The sequence below is a fragment of the Rhopalosiphum maidis genome, chromosome 1, assembly GCF_003676215.2.
Source record: "Rhopalosiphum maidis isolate BTI-1 chromosome 1, ASM367621v3, whole genome shotgun sequence".
Taxonomy (NCBI): Eukaryota; Metazoa; Arthropoda; class Insecta; order Hemiptera; family Aphididae; genus Rhopalosiphum; species Rhopalosiphum maidis.
In genome coordinates, this window is record NC_040877.1 from 12283845 (window position 1) to 12304158 (window position 20314).

Below are 20314 nucleotides of genomic sequence, written 5' to 3' on the forward strand. Positions count from 1 at the left end.
ATCTTATGAAAAATCTTAAGAAGGAGATGCAAGCTGAGAAACTGATCGGATCAGTTCTTCTATTTTAAGAACTATTAAAACATCCGAAGAACAAAAGCTAGACAGATGACGTGAAGCTGAACGCTAATGGGCTAATCAAGATTCAAGAAATAAAATTGATGTTGAAAAATCGACGTTTTATTATGATAAAAAATATGGTTACCGAATGCATCGCGATGTCGTGGTCGTCATTGGTTTAATGATTAACTTGTGCTTTCATCGTGGTGATTTGAAGTTTCCACTCACGTTTCGCTAAACGTTAGCATTAAGCAACATTATATTTAACATGGATGCATTTTTTAGGGACAACAAAGTGCTTGAGAACAGCTAGTAATATATAAACTATTAAACGAAATGTTCATAAAGCAATCGATTCAAAATTAAAGTTTTTTGGAAATGTCTCACCACAAAGTATTAAACGCATGTACTACATGGCGGTTGGTACAACTTTCAGTTTTGAATCTAAAAAGTTTCGAAATCGTATTACTGTCGTAATGATCACAAATACTGTAATAGTATTTATAATTTATAATATATGCAATTAAGAATCACGTATAATACGCTTACCGATCGTTGTGATAACTGTGACCGAGTATAATAGCGCGCCTGTTAATGACCACTGTTCCGTGTTTTTGCTGTCGTATCCTTGTATGTTTTTTGTTGATATGATCTGAGTCTCGAACTTGTGCAGCGGCTCGTACACTAATTTCGTCCAATTTAATTCATGTAAAACGTGCATTCTCACTGAAAACAAATTAATATTGTTACTTATTATCAAATATACTAAATGCGCTAAGTGCCTGTTAGTAAATAACAAAATACACGAATGTAATACAACGAAAAGTAATTATCTAACCTTATCTAACGCGATGAATAAATTGGTATTATTTAGTACGTGATCAGATTTGGGTAATTAAAGCTGAAAAATGAAGATGCGTATTCGTCAATGTACATTAACAACAACAAATAGCAAATATTATAGAAGTCTATACTGACAATTTATCAACATTAACTACTCTTGTATCAAACTTATTGTGTACAAATCACTACAGTACGTTTGATAAAAATAAAAATATTAAGTTATGAATATTAGATGTAGATACCTACATAAAAAAAAAAAATGTTCCAGTATGTGATTTGAAGAAACTATATAAACTGCAATGATATTTTTTATTTATTTTAAGATATTATCTGTCTATACTGTGAACTTATTTTTACTGTTTTACGTTATTCACAAAAAGATATTATTACATTTTGAGTGTATAACGACTATAATTGATATACTATTTTATAAATGTATAATATTTTAATAACTCAATACTAATAATAACACATAAATGCAATATTTTTGAAAAAAAAAATTATCAATCTACCGTAATTTTAAAAAATTTTAGTAAATGAATACCGAAAACACATATTATCATGAAATATACTTAGTAATTAGCTTAACCGTCATTGCTTAGAATCGTTTTATGTACCTATACAATGATGTATAATTTAATTCATATTTAATACACCTATAATAGAGACTCATTTGACACTATGTACCTTATGTAAAACAGAGCGGTACCCACTTTCCTTCTCTTTTTTTTTTTTTTTGAAAATAATTTTTATTGGGAAGAATATACTTACTCATTAAAATGTTGGTTTTTGTTTTGAATTTGAAATGAAAATCATTGTTTTTAATTGAATTAGGTATTTAGGCTTATTTTAATTTTTAAACAAAATCAGAAATGTCAATATTAAATGAACATTTAATAATATATTCATGGAAGGATATTTTCAGAGAATGTGATGAACATTTTTATCCATATTCAGAATTACAATAAAATTCACTGATCTGTAAAAAATAGTGTGTACCTACTAAAATGAAGAATCACGAGATTTATAATATAGAGATTGGTACCTATATTATAAAATATAAATAATTTCACATTTGTTGTATTTTAAACTAATATTTTGAATTCAATTTTAAATTAATTTTTCAAAACTATTTATTATTCGATAGCTACCTAGGTATAATGTCATTATATATATATATATATATATAAGAAATAATGAATCATAATAAAAAGGTCAAAATTAATTATTTGGTTTTCTTGAATGATTTAAAACGTTTTACTCTTATTCTTTTTTATACGTATCATCATATTTTACGTTATTTGTGTTGTAATACTGTGATATGAACGAAATTATGTATAATATATTAGATAATAATATGATTGTTTGATATTTTGAATTCATTTTTGAATCAAAAAAATATTTTGTACACAAAAGCGTTAAAATATATTATACTATGTATGCCGTTGTATTATATAAATAAACTCGACTTGCATCTCTCGTCGGCACGTGTAAGCATATTATTACGAACGTTTTTGCATACGAAATCCGTGAGAGGTATAGACGCCCAACCTGACTTGCATCTATAATATCCAATGTATATAAGTTGTCAGGGAGTGCATAATATCTCCTTTATAGGATTATATTATTGTTTTGATTAACGTGTAAATGTCTATATGGGCTTTCCCCTATGGTTATTTGTGATGGTCTCGCTTACCCAAGTATGAAGTACGATATGACAATAACGCGTCATTTACGTTCATTTTCCACCGTGTTGAGTGAATTTTCGAAGTTGCTGTTAGTTAAATAGCGAATCGTTAGTATAATTCGTATGTTCCGCTGACGCGTGATGATAATAACGTACCTATAGTTGTAGGGTTGTGTAAGTGGTTATATCTTGTACAACGCATTTGCGATTTGGCGTGACGTATTTCACGTACGTCCATACATATTAGAAAATGTAAACTACTGAATGTAAAACGTCTATAAAACTGCCTTAAGGACACCGGTAATGATTTTTTTTTTGGTTAAAGATGATTTAAAATGAGCTACGTTTACTGCCTCTTAATATTCACAAAAAGAAATATAATATTTTATGCAAACAATAGTAATTTTCTTCTTGTTTTCATTCCGTTTCAGTTTATTATCTTAGAAGGTACAACAAATAAATAAACATTAAAAATAATATATTATTTAGAAGTCTGGTTTTAAAATGCACTGTATAATATAAAATTATAAAATGTATTGTATACAGATCTTACGGATTAGTTAAACAAAATAAAGGTGTACCTACAATTTGTTGGTCTGCGCTCTAAAGTGCATAGAATGCATATAATAATATTACAGGTTTTGATAGGTAGGAGTTTATATTTCATAGTTAATTATCTTAATATTCTCTTCAGAATATGGTAAGTAGTAAGTAATGAGAATGGTTATGTTGTTTTAATGAAAATAATTTTTTAGTATTTATTTTAATTGTAATAGATTTTGTAGTTAGATTTGATGCACATTATGTTGTGAAATAAATACTTTATACATTATACCCTAAAAAAAAATCTTAGAAGGGGTTCTAGACAAAATAAGTAGAGAGATGTCATTCATCTCCCCTCCCTCACTGTGACAAAATACATTAAAATATATAGTATATAAATCGTCTGTTAATCCATAATCATAAGCAAAGGTATATTACATACTTATTATATTAACGATATTTATGTAGTAATATGGTTCCATTATTTTTTCACTCGATATAACAGCTTTTTGTAGATAACAAGTATACAAAGATTGCCACCTACTCGTGCGTGCATATTTCATTACATGATGTTCGATAAATTTTAATTTAATTTTGTCAGCAACTAGGGCTGCAAATTTGCAAGTGTGCTAGAGAAAGTTTTTAAATGATTATCATATCCGTGTAGGCGGGTACATAATGAGTTTGGAGGCAATAGCACTTCGCTTCACCTATACTTTACTTCGAACAATGACTTATTATTAAATGCTTCGTAGTATTTTATTGTTAATAATACAATTTAAAAGCTGTTAAATGCTGTTTGAGCAGTTTATATTTCTAGTCTCGTAAGTTGTAACTGCATGTAATCTTTTAAGTTGTCAACTTTCAAAACTGCTTATTAATCATATAAAAAGTCCATTGGTAAAGTTTTTTTGTTATACTTATTGGAGTTTTTTCGTATCGTATAACTAAATAAAATATTCCACGCGAATACTTTCCTCCGTCGGTACAAATAATCATAAACGCCGCTATATACACATATTATTGGTGGTACATTTTGTTACGAATGCTATACTCACTGTCGATATTTTTCCATATTATCTTAAATAATCGTTAGTGATTGTATTTTTTAGTTATTAAATGTCAGAAAACGCCACGATCCTAATACATTATATGTAATCACCAGTAAAACGTGAAAGACATTTGTTTTTGTGTTATTATTTTTAACACCCCTCGTCACATAAAAAAAATGTTGCGTTATAATATGATTTTACTGACAAACGAGCATAACAAAAATAAAATATAAATACATGTTTTTGAAAGATTATACGAAAAGGGTTACGAGTGATGATTTAACTGGGTTAAAAGCATTTTTCAGAAAACCTTTCACCTTTGTCATTTATGTTTATTTAAATGCAAACGGTTTCATCGTTAAAGTCAATTAATTACCGAAAAATGTTTGATAAAACTGTGGATTAGAAGGTACTACAGGGATATAATATGTATTGAAAAAAGAACGGTATTTTTTAATATTTTTGTGTATTCGTTTATTAAAGTAGTTCATTGTTATCAGCTTTTCATTACTTTTGAAGAGGAAACATTATTGTTATAGAAACTTTTTTTTTTTTTAGTATTTGTGAAGGTTTATACCTATGTATGTTATTACCTAATTATAAAAGTATATGCATTTAATTGTAATAATTTTTATCATTTTATAAAAAATGTATACCTTTTTATTGTATAAATAGTTCCTCATAATGGTTTAACGATATCATTAGTCTACAACTTAAAATATAATAGGATAGTAACATTACATACATAGTTACCTATTTAAAAAATAAAATTGTATTAATTATGTTGTACCTATTAGTATTTAATATAATTGATTCACTATTTTCAGAAAGCAGAGAAGTCCGCTATTCATAATTTTTCAGGAATGATGAAAAAATAAATAACGTATAGAACATTTTCGTAAAAATGTTGAAATGTTTGCACTAAGTTTAATTCAATCTCTTCAAAAATTTAATTTAATTTGGAAAGTAAAAAATTTATCAATTTTTTCATTAATAAATTTAAGTCATGGGCATTTCTTCTTTCTGCAGAAAACATTGAGATCATAACTTCTTTATTGACATAAAAAGGTGTAAATGTTATCAAAAAATTCAAAATTTAGTTTTATTCATCAATTTTTATCAAATATAACTTAATAATTATTATATAGAATACAAATACAAAAAAAAAAAAAATTACGACATTTTACATTTTTTTATATTATAACTTACAATAGATATACATATTGATTTAAATTTAATTATTGTCATTATAGTTTTAGTAAATTAAACCATATTGAAAAATTTCATTTATGTCCATATTTTAAAAATTAAATTTATAGTATATAGAAAACTAATCACATAATATGAAGAAAAATAAAATAAATCTTCTTAAAGAAATATCTTTTTTATGTATTCATCATATACACTGTGTTTAATCAATAACATATTATTTTATACTATTGTTAAAAAATAATCATTGGTTTTAAATATTAAGTTTTAATATATTATTAAGCACAATTATTACAATTGTTTTTATTTACCTATATACAATATCATGACTCATTTTTTAATACTTATCTAATTATTTGGAAAATTGTTATTGAAGTTCAAAATATTCTGATGTATAAATTAAATATTATGATATACTGATACAGTGCTTTTAGTTTTAAATTTATAACCTAATTTATTACTGTATATATTATTATTATTATTATTATTGTGCAGTGAAAGTAAATATATATTAAAAAATATATAGATTAATTAATTAATTTTTTAGCAAAGAAATTTAATTTGAAAATTTAATTAAGGAGGCGCAGTATTTACTTTCTATAAATGGTTAAATATAGTTAAATGTAGGTATGGAATATACTGAAAAATAAAAATGTATTAAATTGATAAATTTATTTGTACTTTTAATAATTAACTAGCATCAATGTTTATATGTTTTTGTTTGATTGCCATATAATATTTGGCATTTTTAGATGTCACAAATATACTTTTTGATTTGGTTGACTAAACAGAATTACAGAAGTGTGTGTATTGAAAAGCTTGTAAGTAGTTATAATATTTCTATAAGTGTCATCAAACAATGTAATAATAGTACTAATGATTAGAAAATTTATATTTTAATAAAAAATGTTCGTCCATAAGACATAATTGTATTGGCTTGTATACCTATACTACATTATGTATATAATATATATAAACATAAAAAAATGTAATATCTAATAAAACTGTTTTACAATCAAACAATGGACTTATGCGAATAATAAAAAAATGACAGTGTAGTACTACGTTCGTACATCACCTGCATTACTAGAAACAATCGAATTCAAATGTTTTCTTGGTAAGTATAGGTATTTCACGAAGATAAAATATAAACTGACAATCGATATAATAGTACTTACGTCTATCGTCTTTATTATAGGGAGAAAAAATAAAACATAGCATAGATGCTATATAACTAAGTCATATATCTGTATAGAAATGTTGTTTCTCAAAAAAATATCAGAAATATTATATGTGACGGATATAAACGGATCCAAGTAATGTTGTAAATTTTGCTATTGAAGAAAATCACAATTTGTTGCAAAATACAAAGGTTTTATAAATCGGGGGGTTTTCACGGCTGAAGTACAATTACATTCAAAGCAGTAATAAAAACCAGTAAATCCGTTAAAAAAACAAATTCAAAATCACCGTAATATATTACAGATTTTTTTTTTTTACCATTTTTTGGCGACATTTAAAACAACTTCCGTTTAAATACATAAATTTACAATAAGTTTCTTCCAAACTGTGTTTACAAATATAATTTCATTGATTATTCTTTTGTATATTGACAGTTTTGTCAACAAAGCAGCCAATATAGAGCTGCAGATGACGTAGATAGACGACGAGAATTTATATAAATAATCAAATAATGTGATTAAATTAACCAACAAAGTATAAATGACTGAAACGATAAAGTTTGAATCGTTAATAGATAGACATTTTTGTAACCAATAACGATTTTTCATATTTGTCCAGAACCTACATTATATATTTTATATATGATTTTAAAATAATTTAATGCTTGTATTGCAGAGTTATGTATAATATCCGAAAACTTTTGAAGGTAACATCAATAGACGACTACCAAAAAATATTTTCGACAATATAATCGTATTTACAATACCGAATAATTAATAAATATAATATAAATGTTATCGTCAGCGTGAAATTATTTAATAAGAATTTTATTTTTTGATTGATGATGGCGTTAATGCAATGCGCGTAAAAAGCTTTGCTGCAAATCCTTTGTTAAACAAAAAAAAAATAAAAATAATAAAAATAATATATTATAATATCGGAAATATTTTACACCAAATAATTACATCGTGTGTAATGCGCATACAGTATTATACGTATAGACTATAGAGAATCATGGTGGCGGTCAATCCTGCTCTAATAAATTAGTTAATAATGACATTTTTCAAAAACGTTGTAGGTCTAATCATCAATGATTATGATTTATGTGTTTAAAGAACGGGTTAAAAACTTTTGTATTAGTCGTGATTTTGGATAGTATTTAGTATAACCGATAAAACTTTTTCTGACCATACGCACACATACATTTTCACACCTCACGAGTTACATAGGAGAAACTAACGTTAAAAATTTGCTATCGAACACTTAGCTTTTATCTCTTATAAACACCAGATGCCGTACATAAAAAGTATATTTTTATGTTCTTTGCACATCAATAGCGGACACTGTTTATAATAAACGTATGCAGCTTTGTGTAGTGACTGTAAGAAGTAAATAGTTTTTGCGCAGATTTTCATTTCTGTTAACATTAATTATAATATAACCAATGAAAACACAATATGATAATTGATAAGTTAAACCAAGGGAAATATTTTTTTGGAATAAGTTGTTTATAGTTTGTTTTACATGTTTTTGAGTGAAATCAGTAAAAAATTAATTCAATAATTTTCAATAGATAAATAAAATATACCATGTTAATAATATATTATTATGTACATTTTTACAGTTATTATAAAATATAATAATATTTTGAAACAAAATATAAATATTAGTGGAATGATGTTTAAATAAATACTATGCTAATGTACGGCGTATTTTGTAGTTCACGAATGAGGATTAATATTTGGAATATAATAAAATTGTTTTATAATATGTATGACATGTACGTTTTTAAAAAGTATGTTAATTTTTTTAATTGTACATTCAATTTTACTTCACAAAAATAAAAAAATAAAAACATTTTTTTTTATGTATATTCCTCATCATTTTAGTACCTATCGTAAAATTTGAACGACTTTATATAGAGATATAACTGTATATAAGGCATGGCATGTAATTATATTATATAGCAATTTTAATATTTTATCTTCATTGTTTCAAGAGACTACATCAAATGCAATTTAAGAATTTAAAATTTATAACCATCATTATTGTAACATTACAAATGTTTAAAGTTCTAAGACAATAATCTAAGTACTTTAAATAAAACATTATGCAAAATTTATTTTGTACATTTTTCATAATACGTAAAATTTGCTAGTGTTAAAAAAATTGATAAATTTATTGGTAGTTAATATTGGTTAAAACACCTTTTAAATAAATGGAAAAAAAATTAAATTTTGCATTCAAATTTACCTAAATTTATTTTTTTAGGAGTCTCATTATTATTTAATATATCAAATATTTAAATATTAAAAATATTATAGCTTTATTGTGCTTTAGAGATAAATAATGTAAAGGTATAAAGTATTAAAATATAAAATGTGTAATCAATTTTAGTTAATTGAAAATTGTTATTTATTCGTGAATTATTTTTAATAAATTAAAATAAATTATAGTATAGAAAATACCTAGAATTATTGTTGAAATAATAAAGGAGTTCATTGCTTTTAAGGGTTTATTAAATTTATTATTGCGTAAAACGATGTAAATCCATTTAAATTAGTTTTATTTGATAGTTTTGAATAGAAAAAAAGGATTTTAAATTAAATTATCAGATTACCGTGTGTACAACAGATACGTTGGATTTTAAATGTCATAAATAATTGTACACTATGTAATCAAATATTAATACAATTGAGTTTTGATTAGTATTTTATCGTAAGAAAAAATTTAATACCCAATAGGTAATGTCAAAGGTTTTAGGTTATTAGCAGAGCGATAAAAGTAATTGTTAAACAAGGATAGGTTTTTTTTTCAAAACTACCAATATGTAATGTAATTGATTAAAAATAGTTCTGAGCTTAGTTCCGAGGTATTTTTTAAATACATAAGGATAAGGTTAGTTTTATAGATTTGTTAATGGTTGGACACGTGTACAATCTAACAGACTGGATATAGACGTAAAATAATGGATAGTGGTTTTTACTTTTTATCAGGAATCATTTCGGAATATTATTTGTGGCAGTTTTATTGATTCCGTTTAAGGATTATAATTGTATTTATTATTTAAATAGCAGAATTAGTTTTTTGAATGAAACACTGTTAATGAATTGAAGTAAATAAATAATAAATAAGCTAAAATAATACAAGACTGATTGTATTTATATATAACATATTTGTATATATTTATTTTATTTAACATTTGCAATATTTTAACATAGGAATCACTAGTTTTAAGTAAAAACAATAATTAAGATAAAGTGCTTGAAATTTGAAATTTAATTAGATATCCACGGTAACACCACTGACTGCGTAGCACATATTTTAGTGTTTAATTTCATATAATGACTTATAATTTATATAAGGTTTTCAATGGTTTTTGAGAAAAATATTTCACTAATGGATATCAATTATTATTTTAGAATGGTGATAAAATGTGTATTCAAAGCATATCGTGTTAAATACAATTTGAACATATTTTAATGTACTTATCCAAAATGTAATATACACTTTTTGCTATTATCAATTTTTATAAAATTACGTTTTTAATTTATAGTATGCACGTTTAACCCATTTCATTTTGTTAGGTTCTACTCGTACTGTGATAATAGACGTGCCTGGCGTTTTGGACTGGCCGACCGGTATATTCCGGTATTTAGGGTCGTGGGTTCAGACACGGGTGGAAGAGTCATCACTTCCTTTAAATACAGGAAACGAACCTGCAGCCTTGTCAAGTCATGCGTAATGTAAAAATCGGTTCGTAGGGATGACATATTGGCTGAATACGAAAATTTAAAACAGGAAATATCCGAATACTTAATAGTTTATAAAGGGTAAAATGTTCAATGCTTTGGCATAATGTATCGAGTAAGAATGCGTTGAATAATACTAGCGATGATATATTTTCCAAGCAATTGTTTAGAATTTAACTACTCTACCGTGTCAGTATAATATAAAATATATATGCTTTTGATAAATAAAATAAAAATATGATGATAATAGCGACCATGGAAAAATTACTTACTAAAGATATAAATTAATACATTTCAAATGACATTGGACATATTATAATAATGTTTATGTATAAATATTATATGATATAGTTGTAGCCACTTTTAAAAATCACTAATTTATATTTTTTTGAAGGTAGGTATCATTGTTCTTCTAAAATTTGTCATTTAAATATTTTCGGAGCGGGAAATGTTGATTATTTTTAGGGAGCCTGGGAGTTTACTGTTATGTACTATATGATTTATGAGTTAAATGTTTTTTATAGTCATTATTCCATTGATAAATCATTTTATTTTATTTTTTTTTTTTTGAAAATATATCACTCGTTTTTTATATACTGATATTTAAATATTATTTTATTAGAGGCTCCATATAAATCCATGCGTTACTATTTATTCACTGAATTATTTTGTTTTGTCTACTCATATTTCTTGACATTTCAAATTTAAAATAATTTATCATCTCTTTTATACTTTTGAAACCAATATATTGTCTTTAATTATTACAATATATAACTACAATGTCATAATAATAAATCATACGTACATTGAAAAAAACAACATGTGTCAGTTTTAGTTATAATTTTATTTTTCTCCAGCTAATTAACCACTTATTTAAATTATATAATTAAAAATAAATATTTGTAAGGCCTAAAAAATAGCGTTATTAAATAAATCTGCTCGCTATACTACAAAACAAGTTAAAAACGATATGATGAATTATATTATTTTTTTTAAGTACATTTTACTTTTTATATTAAAAAAAAAATGCGAACATGCTTGTTATTTTTAATTATTAAATATTAACGATGTAAAAATAAAAGAAAACGGTAAGAATATAATTTACTAGTAACATAGTAAGTTTTCGTAACTATCTTATTTTTGTGTTGTCTCATTTTTCCAAGATATTTAACATAAATAATTATGAAAGTAAAAACCCTATTTTTGTTGTTTAATTTGAACAGTTAGATTATATTATATTTTAATGTAGCTAACAAAGTAATTTAAGCTAAATAATTAGATTACTTGGATAATTTTTATATTTTATTAACATTTTCACTTTTAAAATTATGTTCAAATAATAAATGAACAACTAATATTTTAAATCAGTTGAATGAACTGAATGAATACATATGCATTGAAAATTGTATTGTGTAAAAATAAAATGCCTTATTATGCATATAATATTTTTGTTTCTTTAATGCGATAAGTAAAGCTGACGAGAGTTGTCACCGAGCAAACTTTCAGATAGTATTCAATTTATACTGATATGCTAGGAAATTATGATAAAATATATCAAAATGGTTTTGAAAGTTTTCAATTTATGAAATTAATCTTTTACCACACGTTTTGACAGATCTCAAGTCATTCATAAATATAATTTTGCGTAATATATTAGTCGAAATACGAACGAAAAGCTTATTAAATATAATATAAATAAAAAATTATTATTATTATAAGAACGTGTCTATGAAATGAACACGAACAACTTTTTCTTAGATACAAAAAATTACACTGTATTTACGGATCTTAGACTGAGTTTTCCGATATTTGAATTTCTGTTACTTACATTTTAATCTTTGTAGTTTCTGTAAGTATTATAACATAATTGAAGAAAAATCGTAATTAAGTTTAGTCGTATATTTCATATTTATTTTAATATTTTAATAATTTAATTTTATTGTTATACAATAAGGTAGTCGTAACATTCGTGACCAATAAGTAAACCTAATAATCACAGTACAATATTTTATTTGATTCATTTTTATCACGTAATCAACAATTTTTATAAATTGAATATTTTTCAAATAAAAATAGTATATTATATTAGTATGTAATTAAGTAAAGAATATAATTAAATTTATATTTTAATTCTATATTAGATATTATTCTCGAGATAGGTATTTGTATATTAAAATTATAAAATCTTATTTTTAATGCTGAAATTGTGAAACTGTTCATAGTGATCTCCTTATCTCATCATATTTTAAGCTCTAGTTGCCTGTTTTGTATAATCGTATTGTAATTGTTCAATCACAATATTTTATTCAATTCTTATATTTGTAATCAAACATTATGCATATTTTTAAGTTGAATAAATTATCATCGGTCGTGTAGTATAAATGATTTTAAGGAGTTTGATAGGTGGTTCAATATCATAAACCTCTAAAGCTGTTCTTCGTTTTTCTCCAAATATTCACTTACACTTTCTGCCGAAAATTATTCGTCTGTACAAATAAAAACAATGATGTAAATATGAAATAGATTATCACATTTCAGGTTACCCGTCACGAGAGTAGAAGGGGGTAGCAAAGTTTTTAGTATGTAAAATTATATCTGGTGAGATTGCCAAGCATATAGGTATAATTATATTATATACCCTATAAGGTTATAAACGAATTCCACTTAATCGTAATAATAATAATAATAATTAGGGGTTAGGATGTAAATGAGTTATTACTTTTTATATTTTTTTCTTTTAGCCATGCACATTGAGACCAAATTATAAGTCCTTTTGGTATGAAGCAGAAACAGTTATATTACATTTGACGTTGCATATTTTTAGCTATAGACGCACTAATTTGAAATTTAACATTTTTACAAAAAAATCGTAAATCAAAGATAATTTTTCTTAATTTTTAGATTTAAAAGAACTTTTTTGTTGTTGTTATATTTACCGCGTACAGGTGCTCGATTACACTACACATACGCCAAAAACGTATAGCACATAGTTCTATTCAGACATATGTCCGTAAGCGCAATAATCATAGGTAAGTATCTGTGTTGGAGTCATACTTCTTGCGAACAAACAAATATGAAACGTGTAATTTCTAAATAATATATTAAAAATATATGGTATTTTTCCAACGAATAGTGAACAACAGGATTTTATAAGGTCATATTTGACCGTTTTAAAGGTATACTATAATAGTATTATATTTTTTGGAAAAAATGTATGTATTCATATTTTATAGATTTTAAAGTCAAAATATTGTCCTAACCCTATAATTATAATTTTATTAATACTATGATAATTTATTGCAATAATATTATTAATTACTAAATATTTACCTAGGGATGTATCATAAAACGGTCTTAATGTGTACAAGATACACCTATACGCCGTGCACTTACAATATTCTATACGTGTATTTATTGTAAGTCCCGCATAAACTGTCGCGGTTCTGGGACCGTCCAAAGTTTTCGTGCACGCAACAACGCCGTGGCAGATGAGCAGCTCGTAAAGTACTAATATTACGCCCGCCGAACGCATATGACTATATGGTATAAGTAATAAGTGCATGCACGAGTCACCATTATATTATAATATTGTATTATTATTATTATTATTATTATTATTATTATGTGTTTATTATTACAGCGTCCGTGTTAGACCGCAACGCGGTGGTACAAAATATTGTTTACGTCGTCAATTTGCCGTACACGAAACCGCCATTAGCTTTCCGCCAGAAACGCAGGAAATTAAAACCGTTTATAAAATCGGCCGGGTGTCGTCGTTAATTTATAACCAAGTCGAGTTCAATTAAATTGGGCGTGGCTCGATGATGGCCAGAAGAAAAAAAGAACCTTTATATTTCATGCTATACAAAATATAACATAATAGTAATAATTATAAAATAATATACGTAGATACGCGTTTTTGTTTGTTTTATTGCAATATTGTATACTCTTTGTTCATGATCATAAACATTTTCAAAAAGAAACTTACCACGTGTAACGATATAATCAGATATTATAGCATATATAAATTGTATTCACCAAACATGCGTACTGAAACGATTAACTGATGAGCAATAACTGACATTTAAAGCTAATACTGATCATTTCAAAATTTGAGAAGAGAAAAAAAAAGGGTTAATTTAATTAAAATGAAAAATAACAATCTAAACAACGTATGAGAAAATCAACTGAAAAATAAAATACACGATGATGTGGAATAATTAAAACCGTAGGTATTTGAAAATTCTGTGATTCACTCAAGGCTTATAGAATAATGTTGATAAAAGCTGGTTTAAATTTATAATATACTTTACCGTTTAAATGCAATAAATAGTTTATTAAAATCAAGAGTAGCGATCAAATAAAATATTAAAACAGGTAGGCATTTTAATGTATCACAATTCACAATATTGTACAGAAAGTACGCACACTGTTTAAAAATAAAACGAATTAGGTATATTTTAATTTTTATATTTGTGTTATTATCGGAAATGTCTAGTTTAAATTATTGTAGCTTAGTTATTATCATTATTTTTTAAATTATATAAAAAAATAAATGAATTACCTAAATTTTTATACCACCATACACGATGTTATTGATACGAAACGCTGATGTTAAATGAAAAATGCTTACCAACTATACTATGAATACATATCTTAATACTTGTGTGTTGAAAACATTGATTTGGGGGAAGAACTTTTTTTTTTATCGTACATGTCCTAAAACGATTAAAACTAACTGTCTATTTAGTCCCATTGCAACAATTACACGAAAAGACATGCTCGTATAATCAGAAATATTACTTTGGTCGAATAACACTGAAAAACGAGTGTTTATAAGAAAAAAAAAAATATAATTTATAAATACATTATGCTAAAAGTTTTTATTTCTATTGAAAATTTATTTTGTAAAAAAAAAAACTACTAATGCTTTTATTATTATAATTAATATACTATAATAAATTAAATTATAAGGTTTAATTAAAAAAAATAAACTAAAACAAAGTATATTTCATTTATATTTCCTGTGATAAAATATCCTATAGAAATCAGATGATTTATTTTAGAAAATATATTTTGGAACTTATTGAAGAATACATTTTATTCATTCAATATGTGTATTATGTCGTGAAAAGTTGCTTATTTATGAAGTTGCGCAAGTTTTGTGCTTGAAACCTTCAACTTTTTTTGTAAAGGTTTAATATCATATTAACCCAAGGGCACATAGCAAGGAAATCTTATAAAAGTAGGTATCCATTTTATAGTATTCTTAAGTGTTTTTTCACAATAAAAAAATATGAATAAAACATATCTAGTTCTTTAACCGTCAATTTTACAATGTGTAATTCGTTTTTAACTATATCATTATTTCGTACGGATAAAAGATTATTATATTCTATGGTATCTATCCTATAGGTTTTACAATTATATTATAAATTGTTTAGTTAAGAAGGTTACCGTAAAAATTTCAAAAGTTTTTTTGGAGCAAATATTTTTTAGTTTTATAATTAAAATAATATTTATTTTTACAAATACAAAATAAGTTTGAAAAATCCAATTATTTTTTTTTTTAAAACAATTCAAAGAAGTTTCAATAATAATTCCAATCAGGAGTACTGCAATACTTCTATCAGGATAATTACATTCAAATAACGGAGAAAAAAACAATACTAATATTATAGTGGTTTAACCAGTTTAATGTGTTATTGATTTATTTTTATCGTATCTACATACAATGATATTTGATTAATATCTCATTATTGTGTACTGAAAAGCCATACTACTAACACTAAATTCTTCTGTGAATAAATTAAAATGTATTTAATCTAAAAAGATTGTAAACTGACTATTTTTAAGGAGTTTAATATAGGCAATATTAATTTTTTGGAAAGTGCCGTGTAGTTGACACTTGTCTTTTGACAACGCGTAACTTCCGAACGCATGTGCACATGACGTTACTGCCTACCACACTGATACGCGTAAGAATGTTATTTTTGCTACAGGTTTGATTTGATAACGCTCACCATTATCAGTACAATATCATAAACTCACAACAATTTTATGTTAGGTAGTCATAGAATCCTATAGATATTTTAAGATTAAAATTGTGAGTAAAGCTAATCGTAGATGATATATTAGAGTTTTTAAAAATATGTATACTTTTTTCGGTTATTGAACCGTTTTTATTATGTTAAAAATAAAAAATAATTGTCCAATACAACTATTTCGAAATGTGGTAGTTAAATTTAAAAGAAAAAAAATGCGAAATCACGCCTATTACTTATTTTATCTTACTGATCAGTGTTGAAATACAGTCTAGCATTTAACAACATATTGAAATGTTTTGGGTAAAACAATATCAATTATATTTAATTTTATATTAACTTATTTAGTTTATTATAACCTTAAAATGTATAGACATCTATTTTATTGGCAACTTTAAATGAATGTATTATAATAAATCTGTATTCCTATTTATTGTACTGCTTTAAGTATTCATTAACTCGGATTGTTGATTTGATTTGAAAATTTATTTGTTTAATTTAAACGATCAGAAGTACTTAGGTATTCATTAAAACATCACTCCGTGACTTGTATTTCATGGAATAAAGTTAAATCGTAAAACCCAAGTAATTACACTATGGAATCTTAACTAATGAATCCAGTGTTATATTTGATATATTTTTTGGATGTTCCCTGGAGATTGTGTGTGAGAAATGATTATCGAAATTCTATAGAGGACTGTAAGAAATGTTAAGCTTTTCTCTGAGTACTGTTTAAGGGCGATGATATCAAATAACTCCTGAAAAACTATACAACTTTAGTATTTAAATTAAACTTATAAGGTACTCTACATCAGTAGATGCCTAACTTAAATTACGAACGTAAAGAATGAAAAAATTACGATTATTTATTACAGTTTAAATTCCAAATTCCAAATACCTTTATTAACACTTAAACGGCAACTTTTCCATTGCTAGAACAAAGTAATCAGAATGGTATTTTTTTCTTCAAAATAATGAAAATTAAAAATTTAATAATATTTAAAAACTAAAATAATACAAACCTAGATTATAATATGGACAATTGCAATTATTTATAACAAAATGTATTAGGTATTCCAAAACAATAAATTTTATTTATGGTGTTGAATCGAAATACTCTTTACACGACTAATGAAAAAAATGTATGCATAATATGTAATATCAATTGGCTGCATAAAAAGGGGTGTTTGTAAAAGTTGTTTCAAAATGAATAATTTACCAGAAACAAATAAGTATCATTTATATTAAATTGAAAGTTTAGATTATCTTGACTTGAAGTTTTCTAAATTAAAATTTAATAATTGTTAATTTATGTTATAAAATACGAGTAGGCTATAAGTTAAAGTTGTTAGAAACTTGAATACTATTTCTACACTATAATCTCTAATAATCAAAAATACAATTTTAAACACTACGTATTAATCATATACGTGTAATGTGCATTTAATATTTATACGTGTATATTCATAAGTTTTTAGTATTTTATTGAAACTAAAAATTAATTAATTAATTTGATATAACATAAATATTTATACCTGAGTTGCAGTAACTTAGATTCTTATGTATTCGAGTATTGTATAACAAATTGTACAATCACATTTACACCAAGCGTATTCAATAACAATAATAACATAATATTATGGTTGTAAATAAACATTAAAATGTTATGATATTTATTGCATAAAAATATTTAGTAATCTACAAGAATCGTTATTTTGTACATACTATATAAATCGTAATACACATCTATAATATTTTTTATTTTTTATTATTTGATATATTTTTAAGTGTAACTGTATTATTCAATAGAATAGCTAGTTTTTAATTACTAATGAAAATTAATAACCATTAATCAAATTAAACGAAATTTATTATTTAATATTTATATTCAGTTTGTAGCTTTCGAGAATTAAAATAAATTCATTTTGAGTTTGAAAAAACTAGAAAAGTACCCATTTACAATTTTGGAGATGAAATTATGTTATACAAAATAAATAAATTAAGTTAAATAGAATTTATTACTATATTTATCTTATATTTTCATTTGCCTGTGTATTTACACAAGTAATAATATTTTTCATTTACTTTAAATAGTTTAACCTCATAGTTGAAATATAATAAAGAATTCAGTTAACCTATGTAGATAACATAGACGATTATGATGATATTGTCAATAATAAAATGAGACAATATTTCAACGAATATATATTTTATTGTTTATTTTGATACATTTTTTATATTATCTTATTATCCATACATTTATTATACATAGTATTTTCTCTAATCAAAAAAGTATTAAATTAACTGCAATAAGCGTAATAATAATTATTATTTGTTTTTTTGTGAAACTAAATCTTATATCAACAATAAATTCAATTTTAGTAATAGCCAACTATAGCAAAATTGGGCATTAAATCATCTAAATCCTTACGAAGTACTGAGGAGGATGTCATTTTATTGGTCCTGTTTGTCGTATGATACAATATTTACAAGGGTCTTTTACACTTTGCATTACAAATTACTCCTTAAGTCTTTTTGCCACTAATTCTAGACTGATTTGATTGATGGTTAGGTAGGAAGAAGTTTTGCAGTCCGCCTTAATTAGACGCTTAAACAAATAGAATCGTTGTTCTGGACCGTTTGCCGATTTATAACACAAATAATATGTTACCTATAGCTGTAAAGTTCAACAGCTGCTAAAATTACTTTTACTCATCAAAACGATGAAAAAACATTCTTGATTTCTTACTAATGGATGCCATTAAAGATACTAATGAACAAAAGATATTGTCGTGAGTGATAACAAGAAAGCGTCTAGGAAATAATTATAATGATATTGAAAAAATGTGTAATTTACATAAAAATAATAATGCACTTAAATAAATACTTTTTTATAATTTTAATGATTTTAAAGACATTTATAAATGTAAAAAATTAAACTTAGTACAGTATTATTACCACTGTTCTTATATTATATTTATTTATAATAAAAAAAAATATAAAGATTCTGGATCCGGTGGTTTGATATGGTTATCAGAGTTATCTAGTGTTAGTTAATTTAAAGAAAAATTTAAATGTATTTATTTTTTATTTGTTGATTAACAATTCGATATTTATAATATCGAAGATTGACAAAAGTTTAAATGATTTTACTCAAAACATTTTATTTCTTATTTAATTGCTAAATTATTATATAATTTCTTTATGAAAATTGTGAAATACTTATATCATAATATTAATTATAAATATTAATTTCCATTTGATAATATTGTGTTAAATAGTTAGCGATATTTAAAAATATAATTAAACTTATATTATTTTTATAGCAGTCAGTACTTATTAAGATTGAAGAAACATTCATTTTATTAATTTACAAAAATTAAACATTTTTTATAAAATTTTCATTAAATGTTAACCATTAAGCTTTTTAAATATTTAAATTGCCTTAATATGCTTATGTATCTATATTATATAATATTATGTTAATAATGTATTAACATTTTAAATAGGATTAATACTTATTATTCTTTATTTGAAAGGCAGCAAAAAACTTTTTGAAATAGTTTCTGTTTTTCTTTTTACACACGTTATAATTACTATTGTCAACAATAAATTTTTTGATTGATATATATGTTTTAAACTTCTATTTATTTCTTTGTCTTTTTATTATATTATTAAAACCTCTATTCAAAACTTTATATTAATTAAGCATCATATAATTATAATTTTAAACAAATTTCAATATTTACAGTGCCGTATTTATAAGCGATTTGGTTTTATTATAACGCAATAATTTATAATATAACCAGTAACTATTCGGTATTTTTAAAAATAGATGATAAATAAATATTTTTATCCACAAATAATTATCTATGTAAGTCATAGAATTATTGGTAATTAAATTAAATTAATTATTAAATATCCTAAAATGTGAATAACTTCACA

General features: G+C 24.4%; 1 protein-coding gene across 1 annotated transcript in view; it reads right to left on the minus strand.

The window, feature by feature from the left end:
- Window positions 1-20314, minus strand: part of LOC113560814 — a 129473-nt gene that overhangs the window by 47720 nt on the left and 61439 nt on the right. Inside the window, exon 2 of the mRNA XM_026966905.1 lies at window positions 607-783. Coding sequence (XP_026822706.1) covers window positions 607-783 — 177 coding nt within the window. The remainder of the gene's footprint in view (window positions 1-606; window positions 784-20314) is intronic.